The sequence below is a fragment of the Felis catus genome, chromosome B4 (genome assembly GCF_018350175.1).
Source record: "Felis catus isolate Fca126 chromosome B4, F.catus_Fca126_mat1.0, whole genome shotgun sequence".
Taxonomy (NCBI): Eukaryota; Metazoa; Chordata; class Mammalia; order Carnivora; family Felidae; genus Felis; species Felis catus.
This window is the reverse complement of record NC_058374.1, coordinates 26,081,129-26,108,706: the sequence shown is the minus strand read 5'-3', so window position 1 is coordinate 26,108,706 and position 27,578 is coordinate 26,081,129. Positions and strand designations below refer to the sequence as shown.

Sequence of the window (27,578 nt, the reverse complement as noted above, 5' to 3'; positions counted from 1 at the left end):
TGGGGGGGGTCAACACAAAAAGAGTAATATCAGAGTACATGACTTCAAATAGTAGGGGATAAAATCAGGTTACAAAAAAATAATCTAAATGAAAGGCAACAGAGAAAAAGAATCCTAGAAAAGATGGGACAAATAAACGCACTAAATAAAATGACGCATAATCACATAAATACCTTCATCAAGAAAAAGATTGCAGACTGTGTTTTTTAAAAAAGTCAGCTATATTCTGTTACTATGAGCATATCTAGAATATAAGCTTCCAGAAATATTGACAGTATAATACTGGAAAAGATATACCAGAAAAACACCAAATAGAAAGCTGGCGTACCTCTCTTTAAATCAGATGGAATACACTTCCAGACAAAAATGATTACTAGAGAAAAACAGGGTCATTTTATAATGATAAAAGTGTCAAATCTTAAGAAAATGTAACAAATTTAAATTTCTATGTACCTATTAAGATAGCTTCAAAATGTAAAAGGCAAAATGTTCCGTATGATTAACTTTGGCCTAGGAGACAGAAGTAGAAATGTCGTGTGACGATTTCCCTAAGAGCAAGCCAATGTGTGACTTTTGCCCCTTGTCTTCGTGCTTTCCTCCTTCCCATTGGCTGGAATGCAGTCATGATGGCTGGAGATGGGGCAGGTCTTGGACACAGCGGCCCTGCACAGTGAAGGAGCCTGGTCCCTCAGCACCTTGCAGAGGGGCGCTACTGCTGAGGCCCTAACAGCTCACCCCAGACTCACTGTAATAAATTTGTCTTCCATAAACCACTGTTTTTTCTTTGTTTCTCACACCAGAACCTAATCTTAACCAGGACAGAGTAAATTTACAGAAGCTAACAAGTAGACACTTTTGCAAAGGAGGGGGGAAATTATCGTGGCTTTCCTAATCCCAAAGTGCTCCTGCGATGTTATTATAACACTTAGGCAATCAATATGACAGAAGAAAAAATAGTTCCTTCAAATGACAACTGGCAATATATTGCATATGGTTTATTAATCTATGCTTCTGCCTCTTACTTTCAACTGATTTGCCAGTTAGGAAGGAAACAGAAGATTAATTTTGCTCATTTAGACTTCCTTCCCCCTTCCCCTCTCCACCCCACCCCCCCTCACTTCAAGCACTTAGTATCCATGGAAATTGTGAAATGGTCCATTTGTGCTTAATATCCTCTATAGGAAATTTAATTGATTAAGTGCAATATCCCCCTCAGACAGAACGCACACATTCTAATCTCTGTTTTATAATATCCGATTACAATCTGTTTGTGATCCCTAGACATTGGGCTTTTTCCTGCTGCTATTGCTGTTTCTGTTGTTTTCAATTCAGTGACAAGATGCAGAGAAGAATTGCTCAAACACAAACACTTGCCAGGTAATATCACAGGGATGAGAAAATTAAACACAGGGAAAGTCAAAAGATTTCAATATGGAAAACCAAAGCCTGTGACCTTACTAAACCAAAGCTCTTCATGACCCCAACTCTGAAAGCTAATAGGTACTGGAACATTTTGATTGATGCAAATCCATGCTGGATTGCATCAGAGGAAATGACTTAAGACCTCAAAGGGCACAGGAATATGGGGAGCTCTATCTATGAATTAAGTAAGTGGTTTCCACACTGGGAGCACATGAACTCTTTCCAAAGAGTATGTGGGTGTAGATGGTTTGGAAGAAATCAACTCCCAGATTCCAGAGTCTTTCTAATTTATGTATCTGAAAATGTTCCTATCTGAAAAGCATCATTTTGGTTTCCTTATCCTCCTTCCTTCCCTCTTTCAACCATCCTCTCCCACTTCACAAGATTCTTGAGATATATTCCAATCAGTGAAACAGACAAATCACCTCATTGTAAAACCCCGATTTATTTATTTTCTTACAAACAAATCACACTGAGTGATAAATCTGACGTTCACTGTAAATAATTTATCCATCATTTCATTATTTGAAAAGGATAATACTCTTGGCTTTTATCTCTTTGGTAATATTACAACGTTCAAGTGCAAACTACTACTAGTTACCCAAAGAATGCAGGTCTTCTCAAAATAAGTAATATCCTTCCTCAGTCATGTTCTCATTTGTTAGGGACACATGATTTACTAGGCATCTGGAAGCCATTCTTTTAAGACGTCTTCACTGTTTCCTTTGGTGTTTTTGGGAGACATCACCCGGATATTATTAATCCTCAGTTTGTTTTTCCAAAATATCAAGTCGCACATTAAATCCTTTATTCTCCATGAGGATTTCTGGAGTAATCACTTCTTGGCTAGACTACACACTTTCTATATCAAATAACTTTCCCTACATTCCAGTGTACTTTGCTCTGAGTTTCTGCCTTTTAAAAACTCAGAAAAGGGACCAAGGGCTACTTCACATAAAATGGGATTAAACATCTTTTATAGTATTCTGTATTATTTATATAAAAGAGAGAGCTTAGAATAAAAGGGAAAGATTTTGAATAAAACAATTAATAAAAGCATAAAAAAGGGCTTAGAATAACTACATAAAGATAAAGGAGCAAATCAGAACATGTAAGCATTAATTCTGGCCATGCATCCTAGATATTCTTGCCAGAGGAATGAGAATAGGATAAGGTAACTGAACCACCATGATAATGTAATGGGAATGAAGACCAAAAACTACAATACATCTGATAGATGATGAATGATGAGTGAAGAACAGTGTTCGATAGATCGCATTATTAGTTCCAATGATGCCTTCATTCTGCTGTAGCAGTGTCATATACCCAAACCTTGCCATGGCTTCAGGCTGGGCAGAAAACCAGTTATGGGTCCCTTGCTTGGCCATGTGACTTGGTTTGGTCAATAGGATATCAGTTTGATATGATGCAATCAGAGACTTGGAATGTCCGTGGCAGTGATCGCTGTGATAAGGACATGCAACAGGTAGCAGATGCTCCCAGGCTTAGGGGCAGATTCACAGGCTGACACCAAGCCTAGAAGCACACAGCCTGAAGCAGAGCCACTTAGGCCTGACCTGGACCAGCCAAACTGCATGGAAACTGCAAGGGGCCTACAGATCCATGTGAGTATAAATACACGTATACTGATCTGGGGCGTCATTTGTTATACAGCATTATTGCAGCAATAGCTAATTGTCACAGAGGCTTTACCTCCTCTAATGGTCCGTGTCCATCAGCACTGGATCTATTTAAGTCTGTGTGATTATTAGCCAAGACTGGATGATGGGGAACCAGCCTTCTACAAAGTGGACGGCCCTGGTTGTTCTTGAGAAGCTGAATAACTCCCAGCTGTGTTTTGCTTAAAAATCACAGAGAGGAAAACTTTTACTTGTCTTTGGTATTGATCAACATTTCTACCTTTCTAAATGAAATGCCTAAACTGCTATTTCTTGATTTTCCTTTTGTAGAGCCAATTTTCTTTTTACTCTGGAGAAAGAGGATATGAGTCTGTTACCATCACTCCTGCCCCATGCTACCTACATACTTCCCCTACTTCAATACCTGTGTATCTGCTTGAAAGGACTCTTCAATGTCAGCACCTACAGATCTTTTCTTTCAGGCTGGTCAGTCTCAGCTCTTTGGCGTGAGGATACAAGTCAGGTTGCCACTGTGAGGAAGGTGGCCAGGAGAAGAGGCTAAGGAGATTCTTAGCATTCAGCGTACCTATGTTTTCCTGGCTCTCAGCTGTTCCTGGTGCCCTGACTTATAAATCTTTTCTGTTGGGGAAAAGGATGCTGGGGTCCAGCTACCCCAATGAGGCTTTCAAGCTGCCTTCCTGTTTTTAGTCCACTCTGCCACTTCAGAGATGCTACCTAGTTCTGACTCTTTTCAGGGTCTGTTATGTGCACGTGTTTCATTTTTATTGGCTTTGACCCCTTCAGACTATTAGATTTCAGCTTTCTACCCTCTCCCAAGCCATTCCAACTCTTCTGCTTTCCATTATCTGTATTCTGTTGCCATGTTTCACCTATTTCATTTTCCTTCCCTTCCTCGGTCCCCCCTACATCTTAGTGCACTCTGGGGATGTGCATAATGCATACATTTGACTGGAAGTCTAGGGCCGTGGCACCTAAGCTTCATTAACCCTATAGACTATTTTTATCATGTTGACAGGTGTTGACTGAACTGAGAAGAGAATGTGCCTCTCTAGGTTTATTTCTTCTTTTTCTTTTCGATAGTATGAAGTTTATAACATGCTTCACTGGAGTCATGAGATCCCAGTCACTTTAATTATTTTCTCACTCAAATTTCCTAGTCAAAAAGTCAATCAACTTCATCACCCGTAAATACAAGATAAAGATCAGCAAAAACATCATTTCTCCATAAAGTTGCCTCAAAATGTTTAAGGCAATCCTATAATTTTACTTTGGAATCAAAGTCATTTTGTTCAACGTATATGAAATAATTTATCATACTTTGTTATTGGACATATGGCAAATAATGGATATTAATTAATATGTATGTATAATTTAAATTTATTTATATGTCCTACGTTTACTGTTTCTGATACTAGTCTAATTTTTTACTATGGGAACACAGGTTCATTGTAATACATCAAAAAAGAAAGAGTTGTGTAAACAAAAAATGAATAATTCTCACTTTGTAAGGCAACGTATGTTATGATTTGCTGTGTAACCATCCACAATTTGTACATCTACCTAATAAATACTATGGTAAAACTGTTTCACTAATTCAAGACATTGGGATCAAGATACAATAGACAATTTATTCCAGGGTGAGGAACCAGGCCAGGATGTAAAATGGTAAAGGGCTATAACTGGAAAGTCAATTACCTGACTCACCCACACTGAAGTTATAGAAGGGAAATGAGTGGATTTCCCAGGGAGGAGCTTTTCGGAGAAAGCCGTGTTAGCTCTCTCTTCTCTACTCATCTGCTCCCAACCCAAATTCAGAGGTAGAAGAAAAAGGACTTTAAGGAGACCACTTAGATACCCAAATATGTGTCCTTTGCCCTGTGCAGCTGGGAGTGGGGAGGACACAGTGGACTAGCCTGGGAGTGACAGACAGGATGGGTACAGCGACTTCAGCAGCAGAGTGGAGGAAAGCTTCTTTTGTGATGGGATTGGCCTGCACTTGCAGAGTGTGTTGGGGGAATAATGGGAGTGCTGTGGGGGACATGGTCTGGTGGAGGTTGGTGGAGGTGGGACGGCAGCTATAAGACCTCAGTAGACAGATGTACGAAATGCTAGATTCCCAAAGGGAATGGAGACACTAGCTCTGGGATGGAGCCCCGGGAAGGGCACCAACAGCGCAGGGTTTTTGAAGAGCCAAGAGATACTCTTACTAGAGAAAGAGTCAGTTTAGACTTCAGGCAGAAAATGCAAAGCAGGCTTATGACAGGGAGACAATTTTGAAAGTTCCTTGGCCTTCTCCCTCATCTCCTTGCCCTGTTCTTTCTCACCTAAAGGGCTAGAGACTACAGGTAGGAAATAGCAAAGACAAGGTAGAAACAGAAAGCTGACCATGCATTTCAAATGTCCTATGGCTGTTACTTTGGCTGGTCTGAGATGCTTGTCTGGTGGCATGACCCAGACCTCTATTTCTGAGGGGTTGAAGCCCTTTGTTGTCTTATTTGGCTGCGGTCGCTGTGATTTCCAATTCATAGTTACTGCAAGGCATGGAGGTACTAAGAACTGCCCAAGTACTAAGAGCCGAGCCCCTTGGTCTCTGGGTTGTAAACATCCTCCTTCCTGATGGTGTATCCTGGCCCTCAAAGTAATCATGGTCAATGACCCAACTAGTGTAATAAGTCCCTGTTTTCTGTTTTCATTCTATCGGTTCACTGGCATGAGGACCCCAAAGCAGTCAGGTGGTAGTCATAGCTTCAAGTTCAATGGAACCTGTATTATATTCCCTGATGGAAGTAACTCCCCCATGAGAACTAGGGCTTCTAACTGGCAGAGCCCAAGGCCATGGGAATGGGAAGCCCAAATTCCACAAGTGGGTCATTGGTGATTATGATAAGATTCACTCCTTGGTCTGTACAGCCATGATTTCCAGCTACTACAGAAAACAGCACTACGCGTTGACTGTTAACTCAGTCCATAAACCACATCTTGGAGGATGTAGACCTAACCCCACAAGATGCTGTTCCATACTGGCACCTTAGCTGGAATGTCAACAAGTCATTCCACTACCCTACCAGGGTGGCTGCCTTTGGGTGATGCAGTTCACGTTACGATCAGTGGCTCTCATAGTGAGAAACTTATCATTGCATCTCTGTTGCTCTAAAATGAGTCTCTTGTTCTGAGGCAATGTTGTGTGGATACCACATTGATAAATGAGACATTTTTTTTAAAAATGTTTAAAAAAAGTTCTCTTTTTTTGAAAGAGAGAGAGAAAGCACGCACAAGTGGGGAAGGGGCAGAGAGAGACAGAGAGAATCCCAAGTAGGCTCCGCGCTATCAGTGCAGAGCCTGTGTGGGGGCTCGATCTCACCAAACCATGAGATCATGACCTGAGCCCAAATCAAGAGTAGGATGCCTAACCAACTGAGCCACCTAGGCTCCCCTGAATGAGGCATTTTGATGGTGGTTCTGGCAGAGGCATTCCGTACAGGAAAGGCAAATCTCTATTTGGAATATGCATCGGTCCTAGTAAGGAGGAATCCTTTTGCCACCTCCAAAATGGGAGCAACCCAATGTAACTGACCTGCGCCCCAGGCCTGGTTAGTCTCCCAAAATGTGCCATATTAGAAGTTTAGTGTCAGCCCCTGCTATTAGACTGCACACTCAGCATAAGCAAGAGGGAGCTCATTTTGCCGGGTCCACACATAGCCTCCATCCCTGCCCCTTCTGCTATACTTCTCTTTTTAGAGACGGTCTTGTCGTCTCAACACTTCAGTGAAGGGGCACATATAATCTCCAAAGTGGCTCTGGACTACTATCATAACACAGCAACTAAGTGGTCTTTTGAAGGCACAGTTGTAGTGCCAGCTTGGAGATAATACCCTGTAAGGATGGGGTACCACCCTCCATACTGCAGTGTATACCCTAAATCAATAGCCATTATATGGAGCTGTGACCCGTAAAGGTCAAACACATAGATTCTAGAACTAAGAGGTGGAGGTAGAAGTGGTCTTGCTTACCCATCACTTGGGGGAATTTGTACTTCCTCTCACTGCAAATATGGGCTCTGTACACTTAGAAGTCCTGGTTCCTAGAGGGGAAAAGTTCCAGCAAGGGACATTAAACTTTCACCTTTGGTAACTTTATGACTTTGGGCTCTTTGTGCAAGAGGCCAACAGGCAAGTAAAGGAGTCATGATCCTAGACAGAGAAACTGACCCAGAGGTGGTGTTGCTGTGAGGTAAGAGAAGGATCTGTTTGGAACTTGGGTGGTCCATCTGAAACTACTTGATACTTGCCCAATTTTGATGGTAAAGGCACAAATAAAATAGCCACTGTTTGAGAAGGGCTGATGCCAGTGGTTCAGATCCCTTAGCAGAGGGCCAGGATCACCCCACCAGGTAAGCCATCTAGATCAGCAAAGGTTCTACTGAAGGGTGAGGGGAATACACAGGCCCAGCCCTCTTGCCTCAATATGCAAAAACTGCAGGGCCATCCCGGTTCTACAGCTCTCCATGCAGCAGTCATGACCAGATGGCAATTCAGCTTCCCTCATCCAATCCCACTGCCTTCATTTCCAGGGGATATTCCTAAGTAAACTTCTCACATGCATTTCTCCATCTTGGAGTCTATTTCCTGGGGGAACTTGACCCAACATGGCTTATTAATAGTCTCTTTGCTCCACCTCTTGTACCTTAATAGCCTACTTGCACAACACAGCCAGAATGGCTAACAACACAAATCAGATCACGTCACACCCTGCTTAAAATCCTCCAAAAACTTTCACTTGCTCTTGGAATAAAATCTGATTCTTTATCATGGCTTAAACCCCTACTTTATGGAATCCTGCCCACCTATTCATCCTCTTCTCCCTACTTTCTGCTTACTGTGCGCTCTATGTTATTGGCCCTCCTTCTCTGCCAGAGATTTTGCATAGAGTTTAATGGACCCCTTTGTTTTCGTTTGTTTGTTTGTTTTTGCCAGTACCCAAATTAGATAACTTACTTTTGTCAACAGAGTGTCTGGCACGTGTTGGTATCCAAAAAAAAAAAAAATCATTTATGGAATAAATGAAGGTCTAGGAGGTTAGAATCTAAGAAGGAGCCATTTCATCCAGACCATGGAAATGGTCTTGGTCAGTAGTGTATCGCTGAGAAATATCTTTGTGCACAGGAAGGCAGCTTTGATTGCTGGTCTTTATGTATAAGGGAAGGTAGGATCTGGCAAACTTGGTCCTTAGAACTTCATCAGTCTTGGGGTGTCTGGGTGGCTTGGTCGGTTGAGCGTCCGACTTCGGCTCAGGTCATGATCTCACAGCTTGTGAGTTCGAGCCCCACATCAGGGGCTGTCAGCTCAGAGCCTGGAGCCTGCTTTGGATTCTGTGTCTCCCTCTCTCTCTGCCCCTTCTCCTCTCCTGCTCTCCTTCTCTCTCTCTTAAAAATAAATAAACATTTAAAAAAATTAAAAAAAAAAGAACTTCATCAGTCTTCATGCATTTTTCTATCGTCAGAATTTCTGTTGAAATATCCTGAAAATTTCCACTGAGAGGCAATCTTTTTCCTTAATGAGACTTAACCCCCATCACTGTTCAATGGAAGCCACTATACTTTCCTACAAGCCTTACCAGGTTCCATGTGTTTTGGTCCTTTTCTGATTGAGGTATTAGACACTCAGACCAACCTGGCCTATCACCTTCTCCTGGCTGTGGCCTGTAAATGCTTCTCTTGGCTGCTTTGCACTAGTTAGCCCCACTCTAACACAGGTGAATGGGCCCCTGAGACCCGCAGACTTTTTTGTTTACATAATGTTGTGTGTTGAATTGCATCCTCCCTAAAATTCATATGTTGAAATCCGAATATCTCCTTAAAGAAGACAGGATCTTTACAGAGCTAATCAGGTTAGAATGAGTTAATTGGAGTGGATCCTAATCCAATATGACTAGTATTCTTAGAAAAAAACAACACTTGCACAGGTATACAAGGAGAATGTCATGTGGACATGAAGATGGCCATCGATACACCAAAGAGAAAAGCCTGGAATAAATCCTTCCTTCACAGCCCTCAGAAGAAACCAATCCTTGATTTTACATTTCTAGCCTCCGAAACTGTGAGACAATAAACTTCTGTATTTGAAGCCACCCAGTCTGTGGACCTTGTTATGGCAGTACACAGAATCTGTGCCTGAACTCTACAATGCACCAGGATCTGAGCTGGCCTGAGCCAGGCAGCATGTTGAGCCGACCGGAAGTTGTGGCGGAGGGCCCCCACAACTCTCAAGTCTTTCCCAGAAGTCCTTAGCAGACTTTCCGTAAAGTTCCATTGGACAGAACTGGGTCACATGTCTGTGCTCTAGCTGACGGCAGTGCTGGGAAGGGCCTCTGCTACAGCAAACTCCTGCGTGTGCTCTCAGTGTGCAAGGCTCTTTCCCAAACACAGCCACTTAGAATCACCCAACTGGTTCTGTCACCTGTGTCCAAGGAAATTCGAGCTCCACCCTTCTGGTGCCCGGCTCAACAAAGAATGCCAGGTAGCAAGGCACCTTTGACTAGGTGACTCACCAATTTTACTCTTCCCATGTGTCAGTCACTCTTCTAGATCTTATGATACAGATTTGAAGGAGACAGAAAGGCCCCTATTTCATGGAGCCTACTATTGAAGTAGCAAACAGGCGATTAGACAGGCTAGTCCGGACAAATCCTACTGAGAGGCTTCTTCAGTCTGGGTGGTCCACACTCTCTGAGAAGTAGTCATTTAACCTGAGAGCAGAAGGTCTGCCAAGTTAGTACCCCAACATGGCAAGGAAAAATTAGAAACAGCTAGCCGGAAATTCTACAAATTTGCATATTATTACATGCCTTTTTTTTTTTTCTTAGATTACATCAGGGTTAATAAATTCAAATTTTGCCATCAGATTAAGCCATGGTAGAGTCTGACATTTGCCATGAATTTGGCAAATGAGGACACAGGTGCTCAGATCTCGGCGGGCACTGGCTTTTCCCACTTTGCAAACCGAGGTCAAGCGTCCCGAATTTGTAGATTTCTGGCCAGTTTCTATGTGGGGCTCACTAATGCTGTCTCACATTAAACAGTTGATTAAAATATGCGAATAACATAAAGTATCCAAGGAAATTTCCCTGCTCCAGGACTGTTCGAGCACCCCTCTAAAGGGTGGATTCTGATCCTCACCAATTTGTGACCTGCATCACTCTATAGGTATGATGCTGAGGTTGTCTCAGAGTGCAATCTGTTCATTTTTCAAAGGGCTTCCTTCAGATTATATACCTAATTAACATATAACCTTCCGTTTTGACACACTGCAAACATAGGCTTTTCTGGAGGTAAAGGCTACTTTAGGCAAAAACGATTCCACTTCAAACAACTTTTTTTATACTCTCAAAAAAGTTAGAAAAGAACCCCAAACAAAGTCCTATTCTATCTAATTTCTCAGTGTATATGCAGAAAGGCTCCGCTTCTAAGCCAGGACAATATAATCTCCTGACGTGTAATACCCTAACATCATCACGTATCTGCCCTTCTGACTTTAGGGAAAGAATCCAGTTCTAGTTCCTAAATACTCCGCCACCCTAAATTATCTAGTATCAGTTCCTAAACACTCGTCCCCCAAAGACAGTATACTGTTATCTCTTTTATTATTTTCCCCCCAATATTTTCTTTTATCTACTCCTTCAGCCCCTGCTGGTTTTTCAGAGCTTGGGACTCTTGTTGGTGGAAGTATCTACAGGTGGGATTAAGGCCATCTTGGTAAAAGACATTTACAAAGAGAGGGGAACTCTTTCATTTCATTCCAATTCTCGGAATTAAACTACTGAAGAGCACTTTCTGCTTTTCTAGTGCGTATTAGCGTATTCCCCCACATTTGCTTTTTGGGAAGCACACTCAGGCCTCAAATATCCTGAGAGGCTCTGCGCTATTTTGCGAACTCCACGGAGATTTAAGGTGCATAGAATAAATACCTTATGGAACACTACAGAACATCTGTCCAGAAGCCTATGGAGACCCCGAAAACGGGGTTTCTAACGAACATTTTCTCTTTGCTGCCGGTCATATTGATTTGCTGCTCAAACCCCTAACTGCTGTGGCCTTCTTTAAGGTAAACGTTTCCCACCTGGTGGAGTGATTCAGGGAGAGTCCTCCTGGCAGAAGGAGGTCGAATAACACTATTCCCAGGGAGGGGACGCGGCGGCTGCAGGCTTTAGCGAAACCCCGCGAAGCCGGGCTCCAGCAGGGCCGGCGGCGGGGGCGCGGGGCCGCCGGGAGCACGCGGCTGTGGTCTGGGCGGGCTCCGGGCGCGATCGCACGGCAGGCAGCTGCGGCGCGGAGGGCGGGCTCAGAGCTTTCTTCCGCGGGGCGGCGACGCTCTGCGCGGGCGCCGGGCGTTTCACTGGCGTCCTAGCAACAGGCGGGTGCGCGGCAAGCGGCGCCGGGCGCAGTGCGGGCGCGGAGCTGGGCGCTGCAGGTGAGTGCGGCTAGTGGGCGCGGGGCGGCCGCGGGAGACTCGCCGCCGCCCCTGCGGCCGGGGTCCCGAAGTTCGCGCTCGCTCCGCGCTGGGGTCCTTGCCGCCTTCCGCGTGGTTCGAGAAATGGGGGTCTTTTCCGGGCTCCGCTTCTGTCTCTCTCGCCTCTGCCCTTCCTCCCCTCGGGACTGAGATCCATCTCTCCCCTTCTCTCTCCCACCCCCGTTTAGCCCCTGCCCCCCCTGCTCCTGCCCAGCCACCTTCTGCTCCTTCGTCCCCGAGCCCCCCACTCCTCCCTGCCGGGACCACATCTCCTCTGTAATCCGTTCTGTTTCTCCCGCCGCCTCCCTGCCTCTTTCCCTCTTCGCCTTTCCCCTCCGCCCGTTCAGCTCTGCTCCCTCCTTGCCATCCAGCCTTCGCTGCCTGCCCCTTCCTTCCTGTCTCCACTACCCCGTCATCCCTAGAAACTTCTTAGCCTTCAACTCTAACGCTTGTCACAGGTCTGATTGGTGCCATCATCGCGTGTTTTCACACAGGGTTTGAACGTAGTTTTTGATTCAGGGCCCTGTTCATACCAGTTCTCTGAAATTTTCATTTTTCTGAAGCTTCATCATTCTAGAAATGCCAGTGTGTGCACAGACTCCCAATCGACCTTACCAGCCACATTTCTAGATCCTAGAGCGGATGTTTACAATTCCCTTAGCTTCATTGAGAATTCAGGTTTGCTTTTGCTCAAGTATTACAGACATTATTCACGGACGTGTTTCATTTTATTAATGATACAAGAAGCTTGCAACTAACCCTTAAAAAAGAAAAACAAATTGTATTATATCGATTTGATTAGTAGAGAAAATGAGTAAAATTAGAGAAGATGAATATGTGATTCTCAATCTATGCAAACACATGCACAAAAACTTTTTTCCTTTTAACCGTTAAACGTAAAAAACAAACAAACAAACTTACCTTAATGCAAAGGCATGTACTATGTATTGACATGTATTCGTTGTAACCGTGGTTCTTAGGCCAAAAGAACTCCTGGATGGCAATGGGTAGAAACTGGGGAGTAGCTTGTTTTAGGGGAAAAAAAAGTTCATTTTCTATTTTTACCTGAGTTACACTGACCATTTTTTAACACCTCTGGGTTAGTGGAATAAATGCTGTAGCTTTGGTTCTTTTGGTAAATTAAGCCATCAGAAATTTCTTACATTTCTGATGAAAAACATTACCCTGTCTTCTTTTTAAAATGTATTCAGCCAAGTCTGCAAAGTACCTCTTTTTTTTTTTTTTTTTTTTTTTTTCCTTTTGCCTTTTTATACCTGTCTTGTCTTGTTCGGAATTTCCTTCCACTTTTTCCCCTCTGATAATATTTTATTTGCCTCCTGGATTGTCCTAGTCCCCCTTCCTGGAGATTTTCTTAGACCTTCTGCCAACCAGCCTTCTCAAATGAAACCTGTTCACTGTCACAGCTCCTGGTTTACCAGATTGAGAAAAACAATTTGAAAATTTCAAATATGTTACACTTACTTTTCTATAAAAATTTATCATGATGAAAAGAAGCCCTTTTGGCATTTCTTAGCTCTTGTTAAAGTGTCTTCCGGCAAGGTGCTGTATAGGGTGTTGCCTGTATAGGGTGTACCAGCATTTTGGTACACTTCCATATAAAATTAGTAAATTCCATATAAAACAAAGTATGTTCAGCCTTCCTTTGGTTTATATGATAGTTGCAATCCTGACGGATTTAGTGTATATTAAAACTGTGAAAAAAAATAGTGTGATTATTTGCAAAGTGGAAGTAGGTTCTGAGCGCAGGTATTACTTACCTGAAGTTTTCCACTTACTAGATGCCTGGAGATTGTAGCGTAATTCTTCCTTCTGAGGACTGCCATGCATATTGCAGGACATGGAACATTCTCAGTCCTCATCACTAAATGCCAGTGATGTCCCTTTCATTTCAATAATGAAGTGTCTTTTATAATTCTTCTGTATTATGAGCACTGCCTCGCTGAGAGCCACTGATCTGGATGTCCTGTTACTGGATTTCAAGATTTAATACAGTACGAACCCCAAATCTCCAAGTCATTTCTGTAGACTCTTGGTTTTTACTAAAACCACTTCTGAGGTTTAGTAGTAATTATGGGGGGGAAAGCTAATTATATTTTATATTTAACTTTATAACCATTTTAGTATTCTGGAAGGAAGCCTTTCATGATCACTTTTAGGAGAAAGCAAACAAGTATGGATTATCCGGGGAAAAAAGCCTTGAATCTTCACAATTAGGGTCAGAACTTGCTTTCTAACTTGGCTCTTATTTTGTTACACATGTTACCTTTTAAAAAGAAAGTCACGGGGCGCCTGGGTGGCTCAGTTGGTTGAGCATCCGACTTCAACTCAGGTCATGATCTCACGGTTCATGGATTTGAGCCCTGTGTCAGACCCTGTGCGGACAACTCAGAACCTGGAGCCTGCTTTGGATTCTGTGTCTCCCTCTCTCTCTGCCTCTCTCCTGCTCGCACTCTGTCTCTCAAAAAAATAAAATATAACATTAAAAAAAAAAAAGAATAACAGTTCAGTTTAATGGCACGGTTCCAAATGATGAGCAGTCCAGCCCGGAAGAGCATTGCTCACTTAGCCTCCAGCTCCGGCAGACCTGGGAACCAAAGGCCTTGAGGCCAACCTCCGCTAGGTCTTCCTTCTACTCTTGGAGTTTTTTCTTTTTCTGTTTTCTTGTTTCCAGTTACTTGAACTTTCTCTCTTAGGCCCAGGGAAATGAGAAAGTTATTCACCTCAGGGCAGACAGGTATGGGAAAATCCAAGTACTAGTCAGTTTTCCATAGAGTTGGTTCAGTGAAAATGACCTGTTTTTATTGCATTAAAAGTATAATTTGATGATTTAAAAATCAGCCTTGAAGATTAAGAAGCAGAATGTGAGTTGGATTGCTTGAAAGTGAAAATGTTCCAGGGACAAGGTGGCCGCAGTCCTCTGTGTCTAACTCTTTTTACTCGGCAGTGCGTGTGCTAGGCTCAGGTTTGAGCATTGACTGATACTATGGGCGTGGCGCTGACCAGGTCAGCGCAGTGGACCGCTGCCGGATACGGGACCAGAACCTTGGAAATTACTCCTCTCAATGAAGCAATATTGAAAGAAATTATGATGTTTGTGGAGAGCTTTATCTACAAATATCCCCAGGAGGCAAGATATGTTTTTGTAGAACCACTCGAATGGAAAACAGACTTGGACCCCTCGGCATTTGAATCAGGTTATATTGTCGGGTAAGCCAGTGAATTGCTTCTGGAACTTAATATCTTCATTGTACATATTTCTATCGATTGGTTGTAGGCTTGGGGCAAATAATTTAACATCTCTGAATCTCAGAAATATGCTGACCCAGGGACTGCAAGCAGAAGGCGCTCGGGTGAAATCTGAGACTATTTTGTTTGGCCAACACACCAGTCATCTAATTTTTATTTTTTAATTTTTTTAATGTTATTTATTTTGAGAGAGAGCGTGTGTGTGCACTTGTGCACAAGTGGAGGAGGGACAGAGAGAGAGAATCCCAAGCAGGCGCCCACTGTCAGTGTAGAGCCCAGCATGGGGCTTGATCTCATGAACTGTGAGATCATGACCTGAGCCAAAATCAAGAGTGGGATGCTCAACTGGCTGAGCCACCCAGTTATCCCATCTAATTTTTTAAGTTTGAAGTTGAATTTATTTTGATAGAGGATGCATTCTCCAGGTCACCACACTCCAACATTTGCTGTTGCTTTATGTCTGGGCTTTCCAACTCATTCATATGACCATACAGGTGCCGACAGGCATTGGTTTTGTGACCTCTGATATGAATAAGATCCCTACTGGTGTTTAAATATATTAATCCCTGGGGTAGCAGAGTGAGAGTGGTAAATTTTGTTCAGTATACAGGAGAGGTTTTTTTTTGACAATTGGCATTGTCTTCAAATGAGAACCTTCCAAATCTGAGACTAACAAAAAAATTCTACGTCCACCTCAAACAGGGGGCTGTCAACTTAGCTCTTGTGAACATGAGTAAAATGTGTATGTATTTATATAAGTGTGATTATATTGTGATTACACATGATGAATTTACTTATACATATGTAAATAGTTTTTGTCGTTTTGGTCAGCTTCAGTGTATTTTCTACTTCAGGCATTCTGATCCTCCTTCATGTTTGCACATGAACTTTTAAAGTCTGACCTTATCAAAAACAGGTCACTAACCAGCCGAAGCTTCCTGTAGATGCCTTTTTCATTTTTCCCCTTTAGGATTATTTGTGAGCATAAACTCAGAATTTCATTTTTGGAACTGAAAACCATTCTTGAACTGTGTCTCTGGAGTGTTTTGGTTCTGCTGTTATGCTTTACCTTCTCCTGAATTTCCTGAAGTCTTTTTTTTTTAATTATGTTTGATTTCTAAAATTCTTTTCTAGCATTTATTTGTTTTTGAGAGACAGAGACTGAGCGTGAGTAGGGGAGGGGTAGAGAGAGGGGGACACAGAATCGGAAACAGGCTTCAGGCTCTTAGCTGTCAGCACAGAGCCCAATGTCGGCCTTGAACTCACACACCATGAGATCATGACCTGAGCCGAAGTCAGCTGCTTAACCAACTGAGCCACCCAGGTGCCCCAAATGTATTTGATTTCTAACTGTGAGAGGTCACTTCCTCTCAAAGCGTTTGTCATTATTTATTGCTCCCACTTAAGTTTAATATAGTGTCACACACTGTTTTTTCTAACCTTTGAAGATGAACTCGTGCAAAACCATACAGTTGAAAAACATGTGGGCTACTTAGTACAAACATGGATTTATTTATTTACTTATTTTTTACTTATTTATTATTTATTTTTGAGAGAGCCAGAGTGTGAGCAGGGGAGGGGAAGAGAGAGAGGGAGATTCCCTCTGAGCTGTCGGCACAGAGCCTGACATGGGGCTCGAATCCACAAGCCGTGAGATCGTGACCCTAGCCGAAGTTAGACACTTAACCAACTGACCCAGCCAGGTGCTGCCATACAAAGATACTTAAAGCAGATGTCAGAAGAGTATCAAGAGTATCCTTGTATCTTGCCTCTGTACTTACTCTGTGTTCCAAGTACATGCATGGCCATGTCTGTGACCTCCTTAGGTGGGCACCTAAGCATACACATCTCAATCATATCACTATTTCTCTGTCTTTATCCTCGTCCAGTTTCTCTTGTGCTATTTCCATTGTTACGCCTCTCCATACAGTCTTTATGTACAGTGTTCCCTCTTAAGCAGGATGTTTCGACATCTTGATACCATATGTGTCCTTTCTCTTGTCAGACTTACGAGGCAGCTTTTCCTTGGGCCAGTTTTTTTACTCATTGGTCTTCTTTCTGACCCATATTAATAATATCTTTGATGTTGGAAGGAAGAAGAAGGGTCTGATAGTAGCCCTTGTTGTATCTGAGGGAAACCATGCCTTCGTGGCTTGATGAGAACCAGGTGGGTACTGATTATCCTGAAGAAGGTGGAGAACACAGCTGAGATTTTGGTAGTAATGGAAAATACCAAATGCTTTCACATCCAAGTCTTGATGTGAGCCCTTGTTCCATCCCTCAAACCAAAGAACTGTCAGCAGCCATAGCCACTTGTGATGCCATATCTAGCAACAAAGACAAGTCCTGTAACCCAGAGATGCCTTCAATGGCTAGAAGAATGCATTGTTAAAACAGCCCCAGCTGCCTCATTCTTTGCCCTTTGGTTCACATGCACTCTTCTTGCTTAACTGCTGGCCCGTAGGACACCTTTTATTCACTTATTTAAAGGGGGGAAGCTGCTTTCCTTCCAGGTGGGATTCAGGTCTGTAAGTCCATGTAGATATAAATACCTGAGTCATCATAAAGACTTGGAGCTTGGAGTCTCTGGATGGGTTTCTGCCAAACAGGAGTATTCTTGAGTATTTTAGAATATTTAGACAGACTCCTCTTCTTGGGAATATACATCTTCTCAGCCTCTTGTTCCAAAACATCACTTTTATCTGCATGGAAAGTCTGTTGGAGTAAGTAAGCTATCCTCTTTCATTGATCTCTGCAGATATTTGGGGAATATGCTTATACTGTGGCTTCATTTCTTATTTGATATTGTCCATCTCCAAATTCACTCTTTGTAGCCGTCAATAAAAAGTTTGCTGAGCCTTCTTCTAAATTAGGCTGACAGGCATCTGACGCTGAAACTGATCTGCTAGTCACACACTGCACAGGTTTCACATTTCATCAACCACCTTCTTTTGTGCAGATCATTACTGAGTAGATGGGCACAGCACTTTCCACATGTTAGATGACTCATTCTTTTCCTTTAGAACCATTTCCAACGTACGGCTCTTCATCCTGTAATAACATTTGTCATCATCCTTCCGTGTTCAGTGTTTTGGAGAAAAGAGCTCCACTTTCATTTTAATGGAAATCAGAAGTCTCCTTGTATTACCATTCTCAATTGCTTTGTTCTTATCAGGCAGGATGAGATTAATAATCTCTCTAAGATACCTCAGCATGAAGCCCAAGTCCACTGGAAGCTAAGGACAAATGACACCCTCCGATGATCAACACCATCTGTTGGTGGTTCACAGAGCTGAGGTGCTTTGACTCATTAGAATATAGCTTGGGAAACTTCCAGATTCGATAAGCACTCAAAACCACTTAGTGACAATGTTATTACCTGTTCTTTTCTCTCCTTCTTTGGTAGAACTCTGATCTTTGAATGATGTCAGCTTTAATATTGTGGTATTTCAGTTGTGAATGTCTCTCTGCCGTCTCAGGGATGTGTCTGATTTGGGATACAGTTCTCTTCCGGTAAGAGTTGTGTGTGGGTGAAAAGTCGGGTTCCTAGTACTGGCCCTTTTCCCCCTGTCCTGTATGCTTCCCTCACAATTGGTACCTTCCTTGTTCCTACTTTACTTTTCTCTTTTATGAATCTCCACAAGCATCTTTTTTTATTGCTTATTTACCAATACTCCTTGGGAATGGGCATTGTTTAATCCTTTTGCTTTTTTGTTCTAGTCATCTTATCAGTGTCATGAAGGCTCAATTACATGATCTCCTGTCAAAATATTGTTTTATGAGACAATAATTATTATGTTTTGGTAAAATTTCTAAGTCATGGTAATAAGATCAATGGCCATAACATTGATTATTGAGCTCTTTGTTTCTCTTACCTGAGAATTGCTAACTAGTTTCTCAAGTATGGTCTTATTTCCCTTGCTACTATTTAGACTCATTTATTGAGTAATTACTGTGTCCTAGACACTAGGGATGAAGTAAATGAGATATTTTCCTGCTCTCTCACTTTATAGTATAAGCTATTGTATTTCTACGTCCCTTCTACAGTTCCAGTGTAAAAGTCTTTTGATCAGGTCAGTGGATTTCATTTATATCACATTTGTCTTTTTTTTTTTTTTAATGGTTTTTAAATTTATTTTTGAGAGAGAGGGCGAGTGCAAGTGGAGGAGGGGCAGAGCCAGAGAAGGACAGAGGATCTGAAGTGGGCTCTGTGCTGACAGCCGAGAGTCCAATGCAGGGCTTAAACTCATGAACCACAAGATCATGACCTGAGGCAAAGTCGGATGGTTAACCAACTGAGCCACCGACGTGCCCCTATAGCACATTCTTCTTTTCTTTTAAGTTTATTTATCTTGAGAGATGAGAGGAGGGAGGGACAGAGAGAAAAGGAAAGAGAGAGAGAGAGAGAATGAGAGAATCCCAAGCAGGCTCTGCACTGCCAGCACAGAACCCAACATGGGTCTCAATCCCACGAACCCCGAGATCATGACTTGAGCAGAAATCAGAAGTCCACCCAACTGAGCCACCCAAGCATCCCTACAGCACATTCTTCTTGACGTCATGAGGTGGGTGCATTATTTTTCTTTCTAAGAGCTCTTTCTTCGGGTGTTAGAAACTGTGAACCCAGAGACAAACCTGCTCTTCTACATCCTCCCTATAGCTGACATTTTACTTCCTACCGCTCTATTGAGTTACAGGTTTCAACTGGTGGGAGCAAGGAAAAATGTGTCCTGTGCCCTTGACTTCCAGTTTCTCACCAGCAGTTTCACCTTCTTGAGTTCAGTGGCTTGATATTGTTGGCATTCAGTTGGCTTATAACTTAGTCTTGTCATCATCCACTTAGCATGAGTGTCCAGCCCGGTACAAAACTTTAAGAAATATCAATCCAGTCCTAGAGACACTATTCCAAAAGCTTTATGTTAGAGAAAACACACATTTTGTAAACAACACCTATCACCGATCAGTCTAGAAATCTTTCATTCATTTATTCCTCCTCTATTTATCAAGCACCTTCTGTGTGCAGTTACTACGTAAGTTCCTGCACATAGAGCTATGGGCAAGACTGATGAAAGGTCCTGTATTAGCCTCCTGTTGCTGCTATAACAAATTATCACACACTTAATGGCCTAACACAACACAGATTTAATTTCTTACAGTTCTGGAAGTGAAAAGTCTAAAATGAGTCTGTAGGGTTAAAATCAAGGTGTCGGCAGGCCTGTATTCCTTCTGGGGGCTGAAGGAAGATCCATTCTTGCCTCTTCCAGCTTCTGGAGTCCACCCACATTGCTCCTTGGCTCCTGGCTCTGTGTTGCTCTGACCTCTATTTCCATGTCACATCGGCTTCTCTGACTTGACCCTCCTGCATATTCCAGAATAGTCTTCCCATCTCAAGATCCTTAACTTTACCCATCTGCAAAGTTCTCCTTTGCCATGTAAGATAACACATTTATGGGTTTCAGGATTAGGATGTAGACATCTGTGGGGTGCCACTGTTCTGCTCCCCATAGTTTCTGTCCTCTTGTTTATGTCCTAATGAAATAGTGCTGTAGTGGCAGGTAATCTGAGTCTTTCAGGTTTACCTTTTCTAATGAACTGGCAACATTTCACATCTGTTTATCTGCATTCCAATTTAAAATATGTTAGATCAGGTCCTAAGATGAAAGCAGCTTTACCAGGGATATCAGTAGATAATAAAAACCTAAGCAGTTTAGTTAATGTTGTAAGTGGTAGAAATCTACAGAAATATCACTGCCACAAAAATATCTTAATATTTTTTAAATGCCAACCTAAAAAATAATTAAAATGGACAGAAACACAAATCTAGGAGACCCAGTAATTTCTGATCAGGAAAAGTCCATTTAGAAAAACTGCTTATTATCCAAAAGTAAACCAAATTAGGGGGTTTGGAGTGGGAAAGCAATCCACAGATGGGATCTAGTTTGTCTTTTTTTCATAGTTTTTTGTTCAGAAACACAGAGTAGCCAAGAAAATGTCTAACCACTAATTACTGTGGTGTAAATTTTATAAATAGTATAACATTAGAAATCCCCAAAACATGAATGGTCCTGTAGAACCAGTGATTTTTTTTTAAATATGTCTGACACATTGTTAGAAAAACAAAAACAAAAACCATGAGTTCATGAAGGTATTCAAGAAATTGCTTACCATTTTCTTCCTGGATCTATTGTGTTGCTCACTATGGTTGCTAATAAGGCTGAGAATTTAAGGGTCTGAGTGTGTACAAAGTAGGAAAGGAGATGAGCTTCTAACACGCAGCATTTATATTCTGTGTTTTATAATGAGACATAGGAATAGTTCATCAAAATGTCTTCCACTTAACTTCACTAGCATCCAAGTAACTTTAAGTTTTCTTTTTTGTTTTCGTGTTATAGTGAAACAACAGTCAAATCGGAAGAAGTGGATGAAAATGGACAGCCTTTGCTGTTTCTCTCTGTACCTCACATTAAAATCAGGAACTTTGGGCAGCTGTCACGTTTTTTACTTATTGCCAAAGATACAAAGCTGAAGGAAGCACAGGCGTGTGTTGAAGGTGATATTTATACTCCAGTCTATGATTTGAACTTTTAGAAACATAACCTCGGTGGTGGTGGGGAGGGGATCATTTGTTACAGTCTCCTGGACAAAGTTCTGTAACCTAAAAGGTAAAAAAAATTCCTGTGTTCAACTTCATTAAAAAGTCATTATTTTTTCTTGGCTGAATGTTAATGCTCATATCAAATTTCTACTTTAAAATGAAAGGCCTTAATACTTTATTTACCATTAGAAACCTTCTTCTAATTTTCATGTGTGGTTTAAAGACAGGCTTCCTAGCTTCTGTAAAGACCAGAAGACTCTAGCCTTTGAGGTCCACACAGGAGAGAAGACGGATTAGAAGGGCCAGCACCGGAATCCACACTCTACTCTCAGTACTGCTGTGATGGATGATGATTTGTTTCGCTTAAAATGTAGACTCTTCTTTTAGCAGAATTGGCTCATAATAATCTCACTGTCCATTGGTCTCAGCCCTACTCCATTGTGAGCTGCACGGCCTTGTGTGAATAGTTACATTCATTCGATGGGAAATATTTTTCCTCTCCATTACGGATGAAGATTTTCATCCTTGTCTAATCAAATAACATGCTAAAAGAATGCGATCAATTGCCTGCCATAATTGTACTCCAGATTTTTCTCATGAGTAGACAAATATCTAACAGTAGATAAAGATGCTGTATACATGGTTTGCTTCTTTGGAATCGTGTGACTAGAAGGTCCTAAGCATAAGGTGCCTGGGTTCTGCCTCTTGTCGTTCTTTGCTGTGTCTACTGCTGTGAGGTAGGAAGATGATCTTTTTTTTTAAAAAAAAAAATTTCTTTAAGATACGAGCCTCAGGGCAGCAGCCTCTTTTTTATCTCTTGCCTACTCTTCTTTATTAGGCTATCTATACATCAAACTACTCCGCTGAAGAGGAATAAAATCTTGAGAGTAAAGCTGAATTCAGGAAGGTCATTAATAGCATTAAATTCAACTTAATATATGAACATAATACATAGACTGGCTGCTATATATCTAGTTTGGCTACATATGAATCTTTTGCTGCATTTTGTCCTTTCCGTGGGAGTTCTAGATACAACCCTTAGTTTTGGGTCCAAATTCCATGGTGCACAGCAATTTGGGGATCAGGTTTGTGTCTTTCCGCAGAATTCATCTAGTACCTTTTTTTCATGAGTCTTTATGAAATGACCACCATACTGGTGATAAGTTGAGATGCTCAATCGGTGGATGATTCCTAGATCTCCTTCCCCTGCCCCTCCCCTGATGTGGTCTTTTCTAAGAGGTCCTAAGCCTTTTCTGCTATTTTCTGGTGCCCTAGTCCCCTTCCTGTTGCAGAGTTCATGTGATCCCTGTGCTCTCTTCATTTCAATCAGGTCGAGCTTTCTGAACTAGTTCCATAGGCCTTTTCCCCTCCCTGTCCAAATGCATCCATACTCCTTTCCAGATAAGGCTTTGCCACTTTCTTCCTTGTTTGCAACTACATGGTTCTTTGGCTTTTCCCAAATCCTGTTTTCAGCATCTCTAAGTTCGACTTTCACACCTGTGTCAGCCTTGTTCGTGCATTGGTGTTTCAGGTTTTCACTGTAACTTTGGTATGTGCATAAGTACTGGCCAGTGTTTTTCCAACTCTAACATCAAAAGGCATTGAAAATATGAACAGTTTGAACAGGTGGAGAAGACGGGCAGTGGATCTGTAGACTAAGAGAAACACACTCTCTTGGAAAGAAAGCATTTGTGAATGCACTGGTGCACGTGCGCACACACACACACATAGACACACAGTTCTAGTGATGATTCTTCTAAGGAGACCAGTATTTCCCTATCTTCAAATCAATTCTGAGTATATTAATTGAATGCCCATGCTGGACAATGCCCCACAGTCAACAAAAAAAAAGAAAAGAAGGTCTTGGTCTTTGTCTTATTAGAGAGGTGACGTAACTAATGATGTTACAATACAAGGCAGGACATCCCAACGAGTGCAAGAGAGTTCCTACTATAGTAGAATCTGAGAAGTAGAGATCAATTCAAATGGAGTCCATCAGAGAAAGCTTAATGAAAGAAACACATTTGGGTGGGCTTCCAAGGATTTGTTAGTCTATGTTTCTTGTAACAGAAGACAAGAGGATCATTTTTGTTTATTTTTTGGTCAGCTAACAGAGATCCTGTAGCAAAAATCCTGGGTTTAGATTATAATACAATGAAAGAAGACACATCCACGGTAAACATCCTTGAAGAAGTTACCAAAGGTGAAGATTCTGAAAATGAGATTAAGATGAAGATCGCCAGGCTGCTCAGCCAACTGGATCTGCACCTCCTGAACCATTCTCTAAAACATATTTCACTGTGAGTCTTTAAAAAAAAAAAAAAGAAACCTCTAAAAATTAGTTACAAAAAGTGCTTTCGGAGGTTTTTCATAAACACACAAAAAATATAGACGTTATTGCCATTGATTTCGTGTGAAATTTTATTGGATTAAGATTGTAGTTTATCGCATGAATATTTCTAAAACTAAAAATTAAAAGTTTGCAGTCAGCATTGCTAAAGTCTTCCGTGGGGTTTCGCCTAATTCTGAGGACATGAAGCGACCTTATTATTTTCAGTCTCTTCAGGCTGTTAGGTAAATGATTGAATGATAATGCAAATATCATGTAGAGTTTGTAAGATTAAAAACTTGTTCATTTTTCTAGTTTTTTTCCTGGTATTATAGTGTTATCACTAAGAAACGAAGTGAATATTTAAATGAGTACATTTAATGCTGCATTAAACGTGAGTCACTGATTCTCTGATGTTTTGAGAGTGTTGTCAGATTACAACATGGCTAAAATTAACTGCAGTATTTTTGTTGTTGTGTAATTTAACCACAATTTTAACTATAAAAAACAATATCCCCCCCCTCCTAAAATGGAATGTTTACATGTGCTTTCTGCAGGTTCTCTTTTAAAGTGTCAAAATGAATTTCTTACCATTTATTTCAGAGAAATAAGTTTAAATCCCACAAGTGTTAAGAACGATATAGAAATGCTGAAAAATTTCTCAGGAAAAGGAGAACAAACTGTCTTGGAATCTATCAGCTATACCTCAGGTTTATATTATTCTCAGTTTCATTTTGTGTTAAATATAATTATTTCCAAATGCTTCAATGGCGACCTTAGGATTGAATATTTGAAAAGATGAAAACTTAAAACTTTAATCATATTTATTTTTTTAAAGCCAACATATTTTTAGGAGCTCCTTTTAATTGACTGAAACTTATTAATTGGTTTCAGATTATGAATTTTCAAATGGATGTAGAGCCCCACCTTGGAGACAAATTCATGGAGAAATTTGTTACGTGCTGGTGAAACCACATGATGTTGAAACTCTGTGCATTACTTGTAGTGCAGAAGGAGTATTTTTAAATGGTGTAAGTAATTTTTTAAGAACTCTGTTGGTTTTGGTGCTTAGCTCAGTCTCTGTAAACGCAGGCATGTGTCCAGGATTGAATCCTGATGACCACAGAAAATGCGATACTGCTCTGTGGGATTGAAGCAGATCCCCCTGCTCTGAGTTTGCCAGGCAAATCCAGAATTGCCTCAGAATTAGCCCCAGTGTTCCCCATTGCAGATCGTTAAGTCAATCTCCTACGAAATGATCTCCAAAGGGGCCTGTGCCACTTTATACAACAAAAACCTCCTTAATCAGTTCCCTGATTAATTATACAAGTATTAGGGAAAAGAAGAGGCAGAAAAGGAGCAAGGAAGTAACACAGAAGCAATAACTACGGCTTTTACCCTAAGAGTTGAGAGGACAAAGGGAAGGGAGGCACTAACATGTGGGAGCTTGGAGGAAGTACCCCATGAAGCTGGGACCTACATGTCTGGTGAGGGGCCAACTGCTGGGCTGGGCTGGTGGCTTAGGATCTCAGAAGATGGACCTTCCAGAGCTGAGATTTAGACCTGTGAAGAGTGGACCCCGCTTACATTGGCAATGGTGTGTTAGGAGTTCAGAAGGGGGACCGCACAGAACTGGGACCCGCAACTCTGAGGACTGGTCAGTTCCAGGAGAAGCTGGCCCCCTCTGAGCTCAGGTGGTCTCCCTGAAACTGGCATCCAGACCTCTGAGGAGTGCATTGCCCAGTTAGTGTTGGTACCTTGGGAGCTCAGCAGAGGATGTTTGCAGAACTGGCAGAGCTGAGACCCAGACCTTTGGAGATGGAACCCTGGTCGGTTTATAATGGTATTTCTGAGGGGTCGTAATGAGCCTGGTTCCGAGAGTACAGGGGAAAACCCTGGGAACTAGAACTAATTGTTCCTACTGGGAGCGACTGCTGCTGCCAGGGGTGAAGGGCCGTTGCTGGGGTAACTCTAACAGGGACAGCAGACGAGGAAGAAGGAGTATGTCCCTTCCTCCCTCCAGCTTGTCAGTGTTCCTTTCACTTCCTGCTGACTGACGCTGACCTAAGCTGGCAAAGGAAAAACACAGTGTTGCAGATCCCAAAGCCCTGAGCATCACTAAGCAGAGAGATGGCCTTCCAAAGCCTCTAGATTAAAAAACGTTTAGTCTTCTACCTGTTCACTGAGGTCAACTTTCTCCTTTGCGGTGTAATTTGGGGCCTCACAGGCAAAGTCTGCAGGGAGAACCCAAATCTGTAACGGGGACCCAGCCGTCAGAGGGGACTGTTTGGAGATTTGCTACTTCTTGGTTTGGATTGGTGTCAACGTTTCGGTGCCGCTTTCTTGATTACCGGCAGGCATCTGTCCTGATGTGCCTTGTTCGTGCTTTTTTTCTCAGCATGATGCTTAGCTTATGTCTGCACAGAGGAGGGAGACAGCCTAAACATGATTGTACTTTTGGTTCGTCTTGATACTTTAAGTGAAATTTCCAATTAGACAATAAGAGGTAACAAGGAATGATTTTCTTTGACTTTCTAGAGTGGGGCAAGGAGACTTGGTTTCTAGCAAAGGCTGTTGACCTACATACAACTTTATTTGATATGGAAATCTAAGTATTCCTGTCTATTAAAAAAATGAAAGATAAGGAACATGAAACTATTCAATAATTACAGAAAAATGCATAACACACTAGAGTTATATGTATATGCATGATGTTTATGGATATATAACACACTACAGTTTTTTATGTATACATTTGGTTAAGGGAGAACCAAATCTTTTCTATTAGGGTAGGCAAAAAAGGGAAATGATCAAAGGAAAGACAAAAAGAAAGAGGTACAGAGACAAAGAGTGGAGGGATGGACTGATACATAGAGATTAGAATTCTAGAAAATATAAGCCTATAGCAACCGTGTCACACAGAACAAGAGCAAGGGTGTGACAAATAGAAACAAGCTTTTCTGTGCTGACATTCTAATCTTGGGGCCTTTTATGACTTCGCCAGAGGCTCTTGAAGTCATATTGCTTTTTTACATTTGAGAGGTACAGAGGGAAAGAAACTTTGATTCTTTGCTGACCAGCAGAGTGCCCTACATGCATATAGGAGGTAGTCAGTAAAAGCATGCTGAATGAATGAATGGATGGATAACTGTAAGAGAGAAAGATTTTGCCTATATTTCTTATGTATAAAGACTACCACATGGGTCCTTTAGAGAGGAAAACGATATGTGGGCTTGGGTTGTGATGTATTGATCAGGCTCAGTTGCTATTACATTAATAACAGCATCAAACTTTTTCTCCCAAAGGGCAAAACAGACAATGAGGGGGAAATTAATTATGAGAGAAAAGGTGAAATTTATAAAGACCTTGTCACATTTTTAAAAGAAAAATCAGCAAAATTTTCAGAAAATATGTCTAAACAGGTAAGTTTATAGACTTAAAATTTCATAGCATAGTGTTACTTGACTCAACTTTCTAATGAGAGTGATTCTGCCTATATTTGGACTTTGCTTCTATTTTCAGTGTTTTTCACAGTATAACATAAAATACGAAATAAGTGTAGTACTTTGAGAAAGTTTCTGATTCAGGTAATAGGTGTAAAATATTTCAGATTGCTTTCTAAATAGCACTCTTCATCTTCCCTTTTGAATTAATAACACTAAGAACAAAGGAGTCAGCCCTGTTAACGAAGCCCAGATGTTTTGATTATTTTTATCCTTTCTCGACATCCCATGATTACTACCGAATTGGATTGCCTTAATAAGTGTCACCTGCATGTGCATAAGACCTGTGCTTCCTTT

General features: G+C 41.6%; 1 protein-coding gene and 1 long non-coding RNA gene across 13 annotated transcripts in view; one reads left to right on the top strand and one right to left on the bottom strand.

The window, feature by feature from the left end:
- The window catches only part of LOC109501369, a 95,035-nt gene extending 83,265 nt beyond the window's left edge, over positions 1-11,770 (bottom strand). For 2 of the 4 annotated variants that reach the window (XR_006600372.1, XR_006600373.1), the window contains exon 1: positions 11,198-11,770. This is a non-coding gene — a long non-coding RNA (uncharacterized LOC109501369). The remainder of the gene's footprint in view (positions 1-11,197) is intronic. The other 2 variants (XR_002743694.2, XR_002159366.3) reach the window with 2 other exon arrangements.
- The window catches only part of ODAD2 (outer dynein arm docking complex subunit 2), a 179,211-nt gene continuing 163,054 nt past the window's right edge, over positions 11,422-27,578 (top strand). For 5 of the 9 annotated variants that reach the window (XM_023256476.2, XM_023256475.2, XM_023256477.2 and 2 more), the window contains exons 1-7: positions 11,422-11,548; positions 14,553-14,815; positions 21,247-21,404; positions 23,557-23,749; positions 24,382-24,488; positions 24,673-24,809; positions 27,084-27,200. In XM_023256476.2, coding sequence (XP_023112244.2) covers positions 14,592-14,815; positions 21,247-21,404; positions 23,557-23,749; positions 24,382-24,488; positions 24,673-24,809; positions 27,084-27,200 — 936 coding nt within the window. In that variant the 5' untranslated portion in view covers positions 11,422-11,548; positions 14,553-14,591. Of the gene's footprint in view, positions 11,549-14,552; positions 14,816-19,399; positions 19,420-21,246; positions 21,405-23,556; positions 23,750-24,335; positions 24,489-24,672; positions 24,810-27,083; positions 27,201-27,578 lie in introns of those variants that run through there. The other 4 variants (XM_045061057.1, XM_045061056.1, XM_045061058.1 and 1 more) reach the window with 4 other exon arrangements.